At 50.8% G+C, this 18,913-nt stretch overlaps 1 protein-coding gene across 4 annotated transcripts in view; it reads right to left on the reverse strand.

The window, feature by feature from the left end:
• The window catches only part of Chst8 (carbohydrate sulfotransferase 8), a 116,904-nt gene that overhangs the window by 55,510 nt on the left and 42,481 nt on the right, over window positions 1-18,913 (reverse strand). For 3 of the 4 annotated variants that reach the window (XM_015497072.2, XM_048790967.1, XM_048790970.1), the window contains one exon: window positions 8,275-8,490. In XM_015497072.2, coding sequence (XP_015352558.2) covers window positions 8,275-8,404 — 130 coding nt within the window. In that variant the 5' untranslated portion in view covers window positions 8,405-8,490. Of the gene's footprint in view, window positions 1-8,274; window positions 8,491-12,381; window positions 13,065-18,913 lie in introns of those variants that run through there. The other variant, XM_048790969.1, reaches the window with a different exon arrangement.

Raw genomic sequence — 18,913 nt, forward strand, 5'->3', positions numbered from 1 at the left:
TGGTTTTTCAAGGCCATTTTATCTGTTAATTCATTAGACCTATAGAGTGATCCTGTCTTGTTTTTTAGCATTTTTCTATGTAATTCCTTTAGAACATAAATCTCACTCTTATTGGATCTGATTGTCCCAATTTTCTGTTCTGTTCTCCTTTCTAATTCCGCCCCCCACCCCACAGAGGAACTTTTAACATAACAATTCTGGGACCATTTTCTATTAATATCAATTTTCAGATTACAGCAATATGATGTCTGTTTCCTAATTTAATTAGGTGATTCCTGTTATTAGTTCCTACATGCTCATTATTTTTCATTTAGCATATTTTAATGCACCAAAGGAAAGTGAGGATCCAACTGGAGACACTCCCCCCTCCACCCAAGGCATCTTTTGTAGGAGGAAGTGAGTGTTCCCCCCACCTACAGGAGGGTGGAGGAACCCAAGAAATGGGGCCCCATGGAGAATGGAGATGCTGGGGAGCTGAGAGCTAGGGCTGCTATAAAGAATGATCCAGGCTCAGGTGAGAGGGGGTGGTGACAGACCAACTCCCACTGCAGAGACAGGGCTCGAGGTGGGTACTGCCATCTTCAGGGCCGTCTAAGGAGTATGGGAGTGAGGGTCACTTCCACGACCCCCTCCCTACATACAGCAGCATCCAATGATGGTTCCAAAGTCAGAACCACTAGAACACACCAGACACACTGGGCTTAGAGTTCCAGCCCTGGTGCCTCCCTCTGGCACCTGTTGATCATCACGTGGGGGCTCCATGTCTGTCCCTTCGTCATCACTGGCCTCTGCACAGCTGCGGGGGTACCCTTCACACTGCAGTCTAAATGGACACTGAACACAGAGCAAAGAGCCATCTGTGTCCCTTGGCCGTGTCCAACCCCTAGTCCCCTCCCCATCTGCATCCTTCTAACGGTGCATGCAGAGCCCACCAGCCTCCTTCCTTTACTAGCACAGTGATGGCTGGGCTGGCTCAGAAAGAACCCCCACGAGGATGCTCTGGGGTCTAAAGGAGAAAGGGGGCAGAAGTCCAGGGCACGGCTGGAAGCGCGCTTTTACATGCACCTCCAGGAAAGCTCGGTGCAATTATGTGACGAGTTGGGGACACTCCAGGAGAATTGAAAACCCAGTGGGTGGCTTTCCCCAAAGTGAAATTATCTCTGCTGTGGCCCCAGAGAGGGGAGCGGAGGCCGGGGAGGGTGCGGCAGCCCTGGTGAGCTCTGGGTGGGGTTTGGCGAGAGTTGGAAGACGCTGCAGGTGCATTGTTTAGAAACATTGGGTTCCGAGAGTCCCAGCCCTGCTGATTTTGCAATGATATATTGCCAGCTACTTAACAGGATGGATCACTGCAATTACATGTCACTTCTGATATTCACAGTCACAACAAGGATGTGTCAGCCTCGCAAGGTTTGTAGGAAATATATATGATGTTCCGCAATGCCGTTAGAAAACCGTTTCAGGAAACAGACTCGAGAGGATTCCAATAAAACCCACCTGCCTGGGGAAAGCATCGGCTCCATGGAAACGGGAGGGGCTGGCTCTCCAGCTCTGGGGGGAGCGTGGGCTTAGGCAACCCAGTTCCAAGAGGATAGGGCTCGCTGCCAGGGAGGGGGCGGCTCACACTTTGCTTGGGTGAGCTCTTGAGAGCTCTTTGGCATTCGCCCCTGTGGCCCTGGCCCACCCAAAGCTCTTGGCCTGAAGCTGTGGTCTTGGAGCTCCAGAGCAACACATCTGGATAAAGACAGTCACTGTAGGGTCCAGACAAACCTTCTGACATTGCAATGTGGCCCTCAGCACTGTGTAGGTAAAACTGGGCGCTGGGACTTCGGCTCTGTGGATTTCTAGCTGAGATGTGCGGCAAGATGCTCAGCAGCGTGTGCTCCAGGGAGAGATCCCCGGCTCCACAAGTCTCCCCCAAGCCCACTTTGCTGCTTCCACTGGAGATCATCGCTGCTTGAGGACTGGAGAGGGAAGACACTGCTCCCCTCCTGCAGGAAGCCCTCCTAATTCCCCAGGTCTCTCCTCCAATGCCCCCAAATTAGAGCCCCTCTAAGAAAAAGTCCCTGACCCCAAAGATTGTGAACGCCTAAGAGCAGACCTCATCTAATTGTCCCCCACTTGTTTTCACTCTTCCTTGCACCCCTCAACCAACCCAGACAGCTGAGTAGCTGGATCATGGCAGTCTCTGCACAGATGGGCACACACAGTGCTCTCCATCCTGCTGCCAAGCCCAGTGACCCAGGCACAGAGGCTCCATCCCGGGACAAGGTGAGCAGCTCTGGCAGAAGCCTGACTGTCAGCTCTGGCCTCCAGCCCAACCAGGAGTGGGCAGCTTCCAGGGAAGACTCCAGTTTCCTGGCCTAGAAAAGTGGAGCAGATGCAAGACTATAGAGACACCAGCCCCCCTCCCAGGGCAGGGTCTCCAACAGCCCTTTCCAACCCGTGTGATCCGGCAGGCACCTGCCCTCGAGTGTGTGAAAGTGAAGGAGAAGGTGAAGGAGCAAGGGGGGGCAGGAGGGGCAGGTGTGCTTCCTGTGTCTCATGCCTGGTTCCACGGCCCGTGGCGCTGGAGCCCCTTGGTAGAAGAGTTATAGGGCAACACCACACATCCTGCCAGGCACGTCAGATGCCATAGTCCAAAAGGAAACACGTGGCCCCGGCCTCTCCCGAAGACCACTCCCATCTGTCGTATCTGCTTTGGTGAATGGTACTTCTGACTCCCATCTGCCAGAGTCCCCCTAAACTGAGACCACTGTCCTCCTCACTCTTTATATCCTCCCACCCACCAGCTGGCCAGCTCTGCAGCCAGCCACTTTGGTGGTCCTGAATCCAGACCTCTCCCATCCCCATCTGCCCTGGGCTTTGTCACCCCTCTGCATCACTGAAACCCCTCCCAGCTGGTCACTTGGGGTTGTCCCCCCTGCTCTCTGCCCACACTGCACGCCATGCAGCCACTCCTTCCCACCCCAGCATTTCCAGAGCTGCCCATTCCCTGGGCAAAGGCTGGCTCCTCTACCACGCACCCCGGGCTCACTCTCTCCTGCTCCAAACTTTTGTCCACACATTTTTTCCACCCAGGCTCTGTCCCTGGTCTGGGTCATAGCAATGCCAGGTGCCTCCAGTTCTGGGGAGACAGATGGTGTGTGGTCACTGCCAGTTGCTTAAAGGCACATCCCAACTCTGAAAGCCAGAGAGCTGTGTGGCTTGGGTATTGTTCTTAACCTCTCTGACCTTAGTAGTTTCATCTACTGTTAAATGACAAAATGGTAATTAAGTTATGAGGGGTTTAAAGTATTAAATGGTACTAAATACATGTAAAGTGCTTGTGATGGTGCCGAGCACATGGTGAGGGTCTGAGAGCCTTTGTATTGTCATGGCTTCCATGTCTGACCTAGTCAGCTCTCAGCACACTGTAAGCAGAAATCGTGTATAAGAATCATATGCATTGAAACCTGTATAGTGCTTAGCACAAGAAAGACCTGGCACATGGTAAATGTTCCATCAATGTAGTTATTATTATTATGATCTGAGAATGCTCTTTGCCCTGCAAGGTATGTCCCAGGGGCACGCTTCAGACAGAGGTGTCCTTAGGGGCTGTCCATTCCCTTTGTCTGCACCAGGAGTCCCCGAGAGGGAGCTTTACTGTTCACCAGGGCTGACATCTCAGCACCCGCCCTTAGTTCCTCGACTCCAAGAAAGAGCAAAGAGCCCTGAAACCTGGGTGGCCCCACCCTAAGAAAACTCACACTGCAAAATCCAAAAATTAAGGGGAAGAGGAAGAAGAAGGAGGAGGAGGAGGAGGAGGAGGAGAAAAAGAAGAAATATATTTATAGTGTGTGCAACAGAAGCTGTACCAGAAGGTGCTATTGTTTTATGTATCAATCAACCAATCAATCCACCATTCACTTTGGTTTCATGGGTCACTAACAATGATTCGCCTGGCCCCATTAAAACAAAATCCATTCCACTTAAAAGAATGAAGAAGAATGATAAAGTGAGAACACAGGCCTCTGGAATGCCTGAAGAACGGTCCTAGGACGGACCATCAATGGCTCTTGGACAGCAAAAGAGAATCTGGCAGATATAAACCTCCTGATAGAGGAACATAGACGCACGTGTAAATATTTGCCAAAAACCAAACAAACAAAACTCAAACCCCAAACCTACATCAGATCAGTTCGCAAGATTTGTCTAATTTGTAGAGACTATCAAGAATAAAGGGCTGGGCTTGGTGGTGTACACCTGTGATCCCAGTGACTCAGGAGGCTAAGGCAGGAGGATTGCAAGCTTGAGACCAACCTTAGCAACTTAGTGAGGCCCTGAGGACTTAGTGAGACCCTGTTTCAAAACAAAAAATTAAAAAAGGGCTTGGGGATTGGCTAAGTGGTTAAGTGACCCTGGGCTCAATCCCCAGCACAACAAAAGAAAAAGACGAGATGTAAAGACTCATTGATCAACTGTAATGTGTGGCCTTATCTGGATTCTGGATAAAACAAAATGGAAAAAAAGCGGATTTATATTTCTGAGATGATTAGAAATTTGATGTTATTAAGGAATCATTGGATGGTTTAGTGATAAAGCTAAAAAAAAAAAGGAGTTCTTTTCTTTTGAACTTAGAAACATTGAAATATTTATGAATGAACTGATCTGCTTTCTGTTTATAGGTTTAAAAATCAGATAGAAGGAGGAATACAGATAAAGCAGTGGCCCAGCCAGGTTGGGAGGGCTGGGTGACACATACATGGGGTTTACTGTACTATTCTAATCTATTACCATTCTACTCAAACTCTCTGCAGAAAAAGTTCATGGAGAAAGGTGGTTCATAAAATTCAGTTTGCCCAAGTGAATGTGAATGGACTCTGCCTTCTGCAGTCCCCAGAGTCAAAGGGCTGGCTCCCACTTCTGGCCTGAGTTTTTTCTCTGGAAAAAGGGATGAGTTTTATCTCTCGGGACAAGAAATGAACTTCCTGAGGGCAGAAGCCCTGAACTCAGTAACTTGCAATATTGAAAACTGGAAAATATTTGTAATGGGATAAGTAAAATTCTCTGATAGGCAAGAAAATCTTAGAATGCAGGTTGGTTAAGAGATAGCTATCCCTGTTTCAAATATACTGATGGAAAATATAGCAGCTGGGCGCGGTGGTGTATGCCTGTAAACCCAGCATCTTGGGAGACTGAGCGGAAGGATCAAGAGTTCAAAGCCAGCTTCAGCAAAAGTGAGACACTAAGCAACTCAGTGAGACCCTTTCTCTAAATAAAATACAAAATAGGGCTGGGGATGTGGCCAGGGGTTGCGTGCCCCTGTGTCCAATCCCTGCTACTAACCCCTAAAAAAAAAAGAAAGAAAATATAGCAAAAAATGAGTTTTTAAAAAAAACGTAACATGACTTACAAAAGTTGGCAACTGCGTACGATTCCACCTAACAATGCATTACCCAGGCGAGGTGGGCTGGCCCATAAGAAGTTTAGGAGCTACTTACTAACATCTGGTAGCTGCACTGGTGAAATCTGACTGGTGCCAGACCCTGAGGGATTGTAAGCAACACAGAATGCCCATCACCTTCTCAAGCTGGTTCCTGGATTTTCAGCTGCCCACCTTCCTCCTCCCACCTTCGTGACGTAACCAATGACAGAGTTCAGAGAACGCCATCCATTCACAAGAAAATTTATGACGCCACGTGGATTTTCCTCTATAGACTGGGGCTCCCCAAGTGGCCTTGCCAATCCCGATGGCAGGGCAGCCTCCCTAGTCTGCGCATCCCTTGGACAAAAGCCCATGGGAAGAAGGCTTGTCAGGGCCCCTGGGGCCACCCAGCCATGCAACTGGACATATACACTTTGTAAGCACTGGTTTCCAACAGATAAATGTAATCAAGGTTTATATGCTCAGAGAAGCCAACAGGATGGGATTGTTTCACTTGAAAGATCAGAAGAAAATTGTAACTAATGTTGTGGAAAATTACTTTGATATTGCTTTCTTGGTACCGAATCACAATTAGGCTGCTGTGAGAAGTACAGGGAAAGAATAAATGAATAGTAACAAATCAACACAAACAGCTTGTGTCAGGAGCACTTTGCTCGGGGAAAGTAACGTAAGCATTACTTAAAGTTTTATGACTGTGTTTGGTGTGATTTACCTAGAACGTCAAAGTTGCCCGTCACGTGGCCGTTGGTGAGAGTGGTCCACCTGCATTTACCAACAGAAGAACATGGCTCAGGACCCAAGCGTGTTCCTTGCCTGACTCTGAGGGATGCTCACCTCAGCTTCACACCATCCTATGTGTCCTGCCTGCCTGGGGCTCCAAGCTCTTCTCTGAGCATGCCACCCCATGGGCCCTCACCCACCCTTAATCCACACATCTGTGTACTTGCACAGCTGGGCAGGGCACACTGGCAACTGTCACGAGGGACAAGAATCCACTGCCTGTAGAAGCAAGTGCTCTGCTTTACCAGCTGTCTGCACCACAATAGGGCAAATGTTGGGGCCACCAAGGCGCATACCCAAATGGGAATATACCACCTGTCCCAGAAGTGGACCACTGATCCATGCCCTTGTCCCAGGGGAATGCCACAGATACACTCAGACATTCTCTTCCTGGCTCCTCCCACAGAATGCAGGACATTGGGCATCTGGAACCTCTGCCCATGTGTGCATCCCCAAACACGCACACCAGGGCATGCACCAAGGATACACGGCGCCCTTTACCCCAAGCAGTATTCAAGTGCCCTTCTCCCCTCAGCAGTTTGCTTTGGCACAGATAATACAAAAACCATGGGACCAACTCAGTCTGCCCTGATGGCACCATCCTATGGCGCACTGCTTCACCGACAGAGTCATCCACTCTTATAGGGCTCCTGAGAGGCTGCAAAGTCCCAAGAGGAGCCAGATTGGTCAGGCACACTTGCTTCCTCACAAGACAGGGAGCAGACAGACAGACTTGAGACAGCCCCCGGCTAAGGGGGTCGGGTCAGGAACGTCAGCACTGTGGCCCTTTGGCTGTCTCCTGCCTCTCATTCTTTCTCGTGAGGAAAGGTGCTGCTCATTGTGCCTGGTTCACTCTGTCAGCAGCTTCTGGGCCTGAGTGGGCTCTGGCCTCCTTCCTGGTGCCCACGGTCTTCAATCTGTTCGTAGATGTGAAACAATGGGGACATGCACAGAGGAAGGGGTGCAATTCTGCTCAGAGAGCCTGAATCTGGAGAGCAGATGGTGGAACGGCAGAGGTGGCCTGGAGACAGGGTACCCCAGCTCTCGCCAAGAACAGGCGATCCTAGGCCAAGCACCCCCATTCCATGCTACAGGTCGCAGGCAGGAGGTGGCACAGAAAACCTAAACCTCTGGCTTCCACAATTCTTCCATCTTGTCCCTGGATCAGAGCCCTGAGCAAGTGGGGGTATATGCACGGGTCTCCTGGAAGGAGGGTTATCTGGGGGTGCATCAGTGTGCCCATGTTGTGGACCATGTGAACTGGGAGTAGGATTGGACCCTCTTCTAACAGAAGCTGCTGCTGAGACTCGCTGATGCTGATGCCTGGAGCCCCGCCTTCCTCTCACTCCAAAGCAGAGCAGCCTCTGGCCTTGGTCCTATGCCCGTGACCTGCAGCCCTGCCATGTGCAGAGGTGGAGGGACCTTGCAGAGCTCTGTCTCCATATTTGGTCACACTGAGATGCCAGAACCACCCTCAGGCTCTCACCATGCCACTTGTACCCAGAAGACCTCAGGAAGGGTGCCCCAGGAAGGGCACCATCCTCCTCAGTGGGTCACAAGGCCCGGTGGGGATAGGAGGCAGGCAGCATGGGTGGGTTTGGGCCTCACAAAGCCAGGTGTTCTGCAAGCCATAGGGGCCAGATTCACAGGATCTATAGGGAAAGTGACTAGTGTCACTTGGGGAGTATGGATGGGTGCAAAGAGATGTTTTTCAACCTCCAATGTCCTAGATAATATGGAAGAGGCCCCAAGAGGTGGCAGAATCATCCTTAAATCTGTTTCACCAAAGGCAACACCTGGCTGAACAGATGGGTACCTCATCATCATCCCCAAGAGGGGACACCTTGTTGCTATGGATGCCAGAGGCCAGAGCCCTGAGGTTGGTGACTGGACATCAGACAAAGTGTTCCCATACTGACACAGATGCCCACCAGTGGGAGGACAGGACCCCTCCTCTGCTTGCTGGGACTCTCGTCCCCCAACCCAGCACACCAGGGCAGCCACGGAAGCCTGCACCCCAGGTGGGAAAGTAGAGGCCAGTGACAACAGGAACAAATGCAAGGGCTCACCTGGCACCTGCTGGGGGGCGAGCTCCGTGGGGTCCTGCAGGCTGATAAAGAGCAGGAGGCCTGCAGCTCCGAACAGCAGGATGGATGAGAACATGCAGGCCAGCCGCATTGTGCCAGGTCGCAGGGTCATCCAGGGCACACTCAGGGGTCACCTCTTGGGTGTGGGAGGCACTTTCTTCCCTCATCGTCCAAATCCGGCATCCATCAGGCTGAGGTCTACAGGGCAGAGGGGGAGAAAGAATCACCTCTGAGTTGCAGGATTTTGAGGTCCTAGTCACTGCAGTAACCCCGTGTAATCAGATCCCCCGCTCGACCCCAGGAACTGAGGTGTGCCCCTTGCACCTTTTCAAGCTGATGGAGGCTGAAGGAAGTTCTATTGCCACATATGGTCAGGACACTGGTTGCTATCAGGGCCTCCTGTATCTGTACTCTCAGCATGCATATGGAGCATACGGAGAGAGACATTCTACTGAAGCCTGGGAATTCAGAGGGGAGCCTGAAGACCCACAGCTGAGGACCAGTGGACACCCTCTGGCACTGTCCAAAACTTCCTTGAGCCTCCCAATGAGTATGTGTGCTCCCCTGCAGGGGTCTAGGTACAGGCAGGAATATGGGGCCTTATCCCTGGCAACTGGTCCAGTGCATAGATCTGCCTATACTCTGGCCCCTCTCTAGAGGGTGTTGGGACACGGGTCTCCATGGAGCAGGAGGCTCCAGAGCCAGGGGATGCTCAGACATAGATCAATTCCCCCACATCGGGCAGAGCTGTCCTCACAGCTGACAGACAGACAAATGGCCCTGCTGGATAGTCACACCAGCAGTAGCTGAAGCTCTGGCCACTCCTTGGTTGTTCCAACACTCAAGGAAATTGGCTTGGAGCTGAGGTGGGGCAGTCAGATCTACCACCTTCAGATCCCAGACTTAAGATCAGAGGCTGAGTGTAACGGCTCTTCTCTTCCTGCCTGCTTTTCTGGCCCCTGCAGACCCAAATCAGGCTCATGTCACTTGTCCCTCACCCTGATTTCTCCTAAAAAGCAGAAGAAATGCCCAATATCCCACATATCAATCTGTGATCCCCACCTAGGTCAGGCTATGGATCAAGATAGAAGCACCCCAAGGCCATTTGCCCAAAGGAGGGACATAAGTTCCTTCAGAGGGGTGGGCATGGTGGAGTAGGATGCGCTGAGGAACAGGTGCACAGATGGCCAGGCTGGACAGGATGCAGGTGTCCTGGGCACCTCCCCTTAGAAAGACCCTGTGTCCCCTTACCTCCATCCAGTTCTACTGGCCTGAGCCTCCTCAAAAGATCAGCCCGCCTCTGCCTTCCACCCAAAGAGTCTGCAAGGGAACTTCACCATCTTAGCACAGGGCAGTGCCCACAGGAAGCTGAGGCACATGGGCAGCTCCCAGCAGCCTCCAAGACCACAGTTAGGTAGCTGGTCTGGCCCCAAACCAGAAGTGCTCCTCGACCAAGGAGGTCTCCCTACCCAGGCACTGAGATGGGGGAAACAGCCCCCACCACTGTCTGTGTGTCCAGCCTCTGGAGGGTGAGGCAGAAGGTGATAGAAGGAGGCCCTCCCTTCTCCCCTGCCCCCCCCAAAAAAACGCTCCCAAGGACGAGAATGCTTCTCAGGAAAGTTCAGGGGCTGAGGAGTATAGACTGCAGGTTTGGGTTTCCTCCCTCTGCAGTCTCTGTAATTATTTTTTCACTCAGTTAACTTTAATTAACCTGCCTTAGGCCTGTAGGCGCCTGGCGCAGGGCTCCCTGGACTGTGCCGAGCAGGTGCTTCCCACGATCTCCCAGCTTTTATGTTCTGAGGCAGCGCTGAGCTGGGCTCGTTCTGTTTCAGGAGCTGGCTCTGGAGTTTCCTGCAGGCCCTGACCTCAGTGGGGAAAAATAAAGGACTGCCACTTCCTGCCATCAACTAGGGCCAACCCTGCCCTGCTTGCAGTGGGTAAAAATGGAGAGCCATATGTCCCCAAAAGTTTAGACCCAGAAACTCCTCATGTGGAGTCAGGGCCTCTCCTCCTCCATGATGGCCCTGGATGGAACCCTACTGGGGGTCTGACTCATCATCCTGCAGAGACACAGGTGCACAGTGCAGGTTTCTCATGTCACTGAAAGACAAGGCCATTCCACGCAGCCCCCTGCCAGCCTCCAGCTCCTGGAGGAACATGAGCGACTAAGGCAGAGGTGGATCTCCTCTCTCTTTCCCTGGCTCTGCCTGCCACAAGCAGTTGGCTGAGCCCCCCAGGATGCCCAGGCAACCTTGGAAAGGAGATAGAAGGGTAGAAATGACATTTCACACTGATGCAGTGAAGGTCAGATCCTCAGGCGGGGAACAGGAAAGGCAGTTCAAGGCCTCTCTGGACACATTTATATATGCACCCAGCCCCGGGCATGAGCAGGCACATGCACACTAACACGTATACACACACGCCTTGGTGTGTACTGGCAAGTGCCTGAACATGTGCGTACACACACACACACACACACACACACACACACCATCAATGGTCCCCAGCAAGGCCCCATCTGGCCATAGTGTTGACAATCTTTGTGCAGCCACGTTGGCCTCCTGAGCCAGACAGCAGGCAGCCAATTTGATTGAGAATGGGTAACTGTCGACATCAAGACCTTTTGTAAGGAAGGAGAGAGGGATGGAGGCAGGAAGGACAGAAGAAATGATAAATGATAGCTAGCATATGAGCTGCCTGGCAAAATAGCGAATAATGTGACCCCCAATATCTGCCCAAAGACTCCATATGATGAACAAAGGGGTCTCAGAAGCATGTGTGATCGTCATCGTGTTTGTTTAATAGCTGGTGCTACAGATGTGGCTACAGGAAGCTGGTCGGCCCTCCCCACCCCAATCTTCTGTCACACTGTCACCATTTGAGCTGATACAGACTTCCCCTGTCGATGACTAATGGGTCCCTACAGCTGTGACCTATCTTAGCTTTCTGAACCTTGCTCACATCAAACCCACCACACGGAGTCAGGCTCCAACCACCCACATGCCTGGTAGCTAGGACAAGGATCACATCCCTGCCCCCAAATCTGGTGAGGAAGAGAACACTGTACCCTGCCCTGCACCTTCACTGCAACAGGAGAATCAACTGTGCACCTCTGTCACTTCCGAGAACCTCCAGAGAACACAAGCACCTTGGCCACAGTCAGGAAGCTGGGGTTAGAGCACCCTGTGGCTTCTCTGTCCAAGCCCCTAAGCCCCAGACCCCAGTCTTTCCCTTGGGAACCCTCTTCTCTGGGTCTGCTCTCACTGGGGACCATGTGACCAGCTCACTCCTCAAAAGATCAGCCCGCCTCTCCTGGATAACCAGCCTGCAAGCCTAGCTGGTCTGTCATGCCTTAGGAGGGGGCAAAAATTCTAGAATCTGCGCAAGACTCCTTGTCCCAAAGGTGAGGAGTGGATGGAAAGTCCCTGACAGGCCAGAGACTCACACTGCAGGTGCCGTGGGCCTCACCCACCATTGTTCCCTTGAGGGTTCTTTTCTACAAAGTCACAAGATATTTTCAAGACAATGGGGGAGATGCCAGTCCAAAGCCATTTTCTCCACCTCTTTCAATCAAGCTATTGCCTGGGGTTAGATGCTGTAATCTGTCACAGACCAGGGCTTGGCTGTCCCAGCTCCCTATCAGGACTCAGCTCCCACTTGAGACTGTCCCATCCTCACCACACATGACATCATATCAGCTCCAGTGACAAGTGCAACACCCTCTCACCTCCCTTCATCCTTTCTGACACTGAGAAACAATAAGAAAATTCAAATGATTAGGGGTAGAGAAGGAGGAGGCTTAAGGCAGGAAAAACACACAGTCCTTTTGAGTTTCGGGAGCCACCTGCCCTTCTCAAAATTCCTAGTCCTCCCAGCAGCTTCTCTCCCCAAGGCCTGGGTGGCATTGCCAATTTTTACTTTAAGAAGGAAAAAAGATCCATTTAATCTTGTAAACACCTCCTGGGACACAGGGCAGGGCCAATGATTCCTCCCATTTCCTTATTTATCTGATTTAAATTTTTGTCATTTTGAAGACATTGACTTCAGGGCACAAGCAAGGACTTGGGAATCGGGCCAAAATACACGCACCTCCAGTGGCGACAGCCGGACGCTCGGACGGCTCCAAGGACACGCTTGACTGCAGCTGCTCCAAGGCCTGGACACTGGCCACCGTCACCCAGAGGACCCTCTGGCTGTGGGAAGCCACCCCAGCATCCCGATCCAGACAGCCTGGGTGCACCCACGTGGTCAGTGGGCCCCAGGCCCAGGAAAGTTCTCTGTCCGTCTTTCTCGTCACACGGGCAGGAGCGAACAATGACGTCCCTCCCGGCTGAGGGCTCCAGGAGAAGCTGCTTGTTGGGAGAGAGGCTGCTATGGCAACTTGAGGAGAATGGAGCCAGGCACTGCCGTCACCTTGAATCCGGCACCGTGCCTTCTGCCTCGGCAGCCTCGGGGACCTGGCGCCCAGCTCTTCCCCTCCCTTGCCGGAGCCGGGCGCGGGCAGCTGACCCCTGGCTTCCCTCCTCAGCCTCCTGGCCTCAGAAACTCATCTGCTCCTCGCTGATCGGAGTACACAGCCCGGTCCCCCGAGAGTACCACCTCCATCTGTTTTGTCAGACTAGTTCTTCCATGTGTGCGGCTCCAGCTTACTTCTGAGATGGGGCTCTTCTTGATTTCAGCTCATTAAAATCCTGCAGCTAATTAAAACCGCTCTAACGGCGGCGGCAGCAGCAGCAGCAAACTCTGGGACAAGTCCCTCCAGTTTTTATGCGTAGGCATAAAGTTGCGATGCTCTCCCAGGATGACGGATGGCTGCAAGCGCTAGGATTCCGAGGCGGGGCTGCAGATTCAGAATTGCTCCTGCCTCGCCCGCCGCCCGCTGGGTCTGGGGGACGCTGGCCTGGGTCCTGAAATCCTCAGGGTCCAGCCATGCACACCTGGGCCTGTCCAGCTGCACCCGGTCCTGGGGGAACAGTAATTCACCTGCCATCCACTCTACTACAACAGCATAGGATCCCCTTCAATTCCTAAAGATTTCTGTGGGGCAGAACAAGGGTATCCTAGGGTGTAAACACCCCCCAATACCTTGCTCTGGAACCCCCAATCCCCTGCCGCCAAGGAACACCACAGCCCAGCCTCCCACTATCACACGTACACAAAGAAGAGCTACGTGAAGGCTAAGGATGAAAATGTGCAGCTGCAGTGAGAGGGTCCTGAGGGCCTGACCAAAGAGCCACAGGACACAAGACCATCCATTGCTGCCAGAGACAGAACGAGACCATGGATACCATCTCTGCCTAGGACTTACATGCTTAGGCATTTTATACCAATGGGATAGAGTAGGGAATAGCAATTTTACAGGAAGAGAAACCGAGTACCTCTTCACCCCGATCCTAGCAGCTTGGAATGCCCACTCAGCACCCCAAATCCCCTAAGCCTGGGGGCCTCGGCGCTGGCCCCTCTCCCCCACGTGCTTATCACCAGGCTCAGACTCAGAGCCATGGGAGCTGCTTCTGAGCCTTTCTTCATCTTTGTATTCCCAGCACTTAGCACAGAGCCTGGCACAAGGAAAGTGATCGATAACCTGTGCCGCATGTGGAATGAGCACGAGTTAATAGATGGAAGTGTTGGGGGCCATCGGGAGAGAGGCACTCCATGAACTTGGAATTTTAAAAAGGTCATTTATGTTTCAGGGAGCTGTGTGTTTGTTTTGATCAGGTTTGGGATGGAATCAGGTCCAAGGAGTAGCCCAACCCAATGATGGGAGGAGAGGCAGGAAGTAAGCTCCACCCCACCCGATTCCTGCCCCAGGAACCTGATGGAGCCTGAGAGCTCAAACCTACTCAAGGCACCATCTCCACCCAAACCCCACTTTTGAATCCTCATGTTGGGGATGAGAGATTGCTGATCACAAGGCTTGGAGACTAATATATGTCTCTCTCTATATGTGTATATTAACATGCTTAATACTTGCACAAACACATGCACAAGTCATTTGGATGCTGGAAAAGTGATTCTCTCCAAATCTTTGCAATACTGCGTGATGATAGGAAGCCTCCAAACAGAATTACAGTTTTCCTGGGTTGACCAAAAGTTGGTGAAAGCAACACATGCTTTCATCAACGTGTCTTACCCCTGGAAGACAGGCTAAGTGAGACAAGCCAATTGCATATATATGAGGTACCGAGAGTTGTCAAATTCATAGAGACAGCAAGTAGAATAGAGGCTACCAGGGGCCAGGAGGTGAGACAGGTAGCTATTATTTAATGGATACAGAGTTTCAGTTTGGAAAGACAAAAGTTTTAGAGATGAAAAAATGGTGAGGACATACTAAAGGCTACTGATCTGTACACTGATAAATGGTTAAAATTGGTAAATTTTATATTTTTTAGAAAGAAATAAATGAGCATCTTGAACTAAGCCATGGGTATCATAGGAGGGACACCAGGCTCAGAGCAGGGAGCCCTGTTTCTGGGCTTGGCTCCCTCTCTACCAAACGCACGAGCCCCATGATTTGACTCCCCTTATCTTGGACTCAGTCCTCCTTCAAAATATCTACTGCAGAGGATCTTCCAACTGCCTTGAAGCTCTGCTGTGAGACAAATGTCTTAGAAAACAGAAAGGCACCTTGCGAATTTCATTTGTGTGATGCTACTTTCAGGCAGAGCAGGTGGTCCTGTGGAGAATGTCCCTCATCCACACCTGTCACCTGTTTCTCACCATGGATCTGGGCCACTGCCAGGGGGCATATCCCAGTGTCCTACACCCTGAGAGGCGCTGTTCCAGAGCTAACAGGTTCCCTATGGACCAAACAAGCCTGCCAAGCTGTCCCCCTTCATGACAACTCTGTCCTTGCTTGAGGGATCAAAGGCCCTGATACAGGAACTGTATTCTTGGGTTCTTTCTGGTCTGCAAAGCCTCCAACTCCGGCCAGCCTGGATAAGGTGAATTGCACCTGGGGCTACGCCCTACCTAGAGGACCATTCCTCTGTGTGGGAACTTCTATGCTGGGTCTGCTGAGGCAGTATCCCATATAATGATAGAAAATATTTAGAGGCAGAAATCTACAACAGGGCTAATGATATGGATCCTGCGATATCTAGAGCCACTCTTTCCATTTAAAAGTCTTTAATTTTTAAAGAACTTAAAAGGACAACCTAGGGACCCATGTGGTGGTGGAAAGGTTCTCTCTCGACTGTATCAATGTCAATATCCTGGTTGTGATACTGTACCACAGTTTTGCACAATGTTGCAAAAGGGGGAAACTGTGTAAAGACTTCACCCCGTGACTCTGCACTCTTTCTTACAACTGTATGTGAACTATCTCAAAATAAAAAGTTTTAAAGAACCAAGAAACTTAAAAATAAAAATCACTGGCCTTTCAGCTCATGCATAATGGAAGCAGATTCTTATGTTGTACACGTAAATAATAGATAACCATTTTCATGGATCAGTGCCATCCCCTGTTGTATAAGAAACATTTTAAAGTTAAGGGACTATGCCTTTAATAAGAAAATTTGATGTGTTAGCAACTACTGGTTGATCTTTGTGCATTTTTCAATTGCAAAATTGCACTTTAAAAATGCAAACAATTATTAATATTGATTTGGACTAAAACAATATTGAAATTCAATATATTTCCAGCTCTTTTATGAATTACCCTGTGGATACGTGGTGATTATGATAGAAAAGTATTTGCATGCTCAATTTCTTTTTCAGTGAGGATCCTTGAAGAGGGCTGATGTGATCCATATATAATGAACTTCACAGGGACAAGACTGGCTCTGGAGTCCTCGGCCAGGATCTCTGATTTAGACACTGCACAGTCTTTGAGCTACCACTTTCTTTGCTGGGATTTTCCCAAATCGGTCTTAGAGAACACGGATGCTAAACACCTGCTCACGGCCTAGAATAGGATTTCAGTTTTTAGAGGCAGGCTCAGGAAAGGAACAGGTATTTATCATGCTCTGCCCATGTTTCAGGATACACAGAATACGACAGAAACATCTCATTTAGCTTTCACACAATAACCTCTTGAAGTGAAGTCATTATCCTTATTTATCACAGGTTTGGTTCTCTGTAAGGAGATGCTGAGGTGGAGTTTGGGGGTGCAAGATGCTTATTAAGAATCAACACCTGTGAAGGGAAAAGAAGAAAAAGTAGATAGGAGAAGCTCTGGAGTGAGAATATATCTTTAGATCTCCAGAAACTTCCATAGCTAGACATGGGCTGACCAGGGCAAAGTATGACCACGGACGAGGCAGTCTGCCACAGCTGAGGCATGTCCTGAAGGAGCTGACAGCTGAGTCCGACTGCTGACCACATGGCCTGTGGGTGGTCAGTAAGTTCTCCTGGAAGGGAATCCAGGCAGCGTGTGTCAAAGCCCACCTCTGTTTCACAGCTGACAAAATTAAGACCCAAGGAGACTAAACACGCCAAGGTTACAAAGTAAATAAGAGCCATCCCCCATCTGTCTGACTCAAATCCTGTCTCTCTCTATTCCAGCCACTGCTTTTCCCAAACAAAAGCTTAGATTGGACTGTCCTGACCTTCAGTTACTGAGACAGGAAGGTTTGGAAGTCTCTAGAGGAATATGCCGAAAGTAAGCAAATAAACTCACCTCAACATCCTGCCAACACAAAGGCATACGTGCGCTCTGTGTACACACAGTCACGCACGGACACACGCCTGCTTCTTGACAATTATCTCAAGAAGGTGGGGACATGGATTATTTGGGTTAAGATCTCCCCTGACAGCACAGTCTGGAGAACATCTCCCCCAGTAGGGCCCTCGGATCCTGCCAAGAGCAGCCAAGGATGCTTCATGCTGCATGGCCGGCCTCCTTTTCCTTTTCGAAAGCACTCAGCTATTCACATTTTCCAGCTGCTCTGACATCCACAGCCTCAGCAGGGAAAATTATAGGGAAGAAAAAAAATTGCATATTTACTTCTCAAAATTGAAAGTTGGGGTATAATATGGCTAGAAAGGAGTTAGTGTAGTAAACCCCAAGTGCCCTGGCCCCTGGCAGGGTGCAGCTTCCTCCAAGCTGCCAATAGCAATCCAGAGACTCCAGAGGGGGGAGAAAAGGGCAAGGAGATTGGCTTCTTTCCAGGGAATCCCTTTCCCTGTGGTTGGCATCAGGAGGGCCCAGAGGACTTGCCTTTGTGTTTCCAGTTCTGGCCGTGCCTGGCACAGAGCAGGTGCTTGGGCAACGTGTGATGAGCAGAGAGACCTAGAGGACGGTGAAGGTGAAGAGCAGCTCCTATAATCGAGAATGTTCCATGTGCCTGTATCCATGCATGATCATCCCCTTTGCAGGCTGGCTGACCTTCTAAGCTGTCTCTGGCAGTGACCACTGCATTCTCGATCCCTAACCACTCCAGAATGATTTTTCACTGTAGCTCACCTCTGAACAGGCTGTTCTCTTCCAATCTGAGGGACTCAAGTACTAAGAAGATGGCAGAACAATCAAGCCTCCTGGCCCTCTCCTGGTTGCTCTGTGGCCACAGGATGGGGTCAGGTTTCGGTGACCTGGAAATTCTAATGCATGGGTAGCCTGCCTCTTCTATGAGGCTCCGCCCCATGTCAGCCTCCAGCTGATATCTTCTTTTCCAAGTCCTCTTCAGCCCAACTGATCCCTTGGTGCCCCCTTCTTTCTCCACGGGATATTGAAAAGACAGAAATTTGGGCCTTCCTTACCCTCCTCCCTTCCCCCCTCCATCCAGCCACAGACCCAGCCTTCTGAGTTCAAGTTGTCTCTCTTTTTCTACTCCTTGGTGCTACACAGATTCAGCACCCAGAGCCTGGACAGCTCCCAGCCTTTGTATAGATCCTGCAGTACATTTGTGGTCCATCTGGTCAAACTATCTGAGGGCTCCATCCGACCAATGTCCTGAGTTCTTCAAACATCCCTGGGTGACCCACAGGCTACGTGAGGATCAACTCTCTGCTAACCTCTCAACCCAGTCTCATCTCTCACCATTCCCTAGTAGCCCCCAGGTCCCCTCCACGGATCCCTGAGCTTTCCTCCAACACAGGTAATGGAAAGAGGATAGTGTAGAGAAGACAGCCCAAGGCTCCAAGGGTCTGATACTCAGTACTACATTTTCTCACTGAGTGACTTGGAGCATCATCTTGTCACACTTCTGAGCTTCAGTTTTCCCAACCAGTAATTAGATCCTTTGTGGACTGGCACCATGGGGCTACTGGGTAAGATTCCTGCTGTGGTGGGTGGCTGTCCTGGAGTTAAGGAAAGAGGCTCAGGACAGGCAGATGTGCTGCTGGGACCCAGGGCGCTCTCTGCAGAGGGCCTACTCCTCCACAGCTGGTCTTGCCTTCTTTACAAATGGCTTTGCTGATTCTTTGCTTATCCTGAACAATACAAAAGGGGGTCTAGCTTCTCTCTCCCTGAGCCTGCAACCTCTTTCCTACTGTCTTGAGTGCTGGACGTGCTTACCACTCAGCCTTAAGGACACAGGTAGAAAAGTGGTAAACCTTTAAGATCCTGGTTGGATCCCCATGGTATCTGTTTGCCAGGGTGGTGGGACAAGGCAGCCCTAAGCTGACTGGAGCATTTTAAAATAGAATGGCACCCACACAGGCCCCGTGCTTGTGCCCTTGT

The sequence above is a fragment of the Marmota marmota genome, unplaced genomic scaffold, assembly GCF_001458135.2.
Source record: "Marmota marmota marmota unplaced genomic scaffold, marMar, whole genome shotgun sequence".
NCBI classification, from domain to species: Eukaryota; Metazoa; Chordata; class Mammalia; order Rodentia; family Sciuridae; genus Marmota; species Marmota marmota.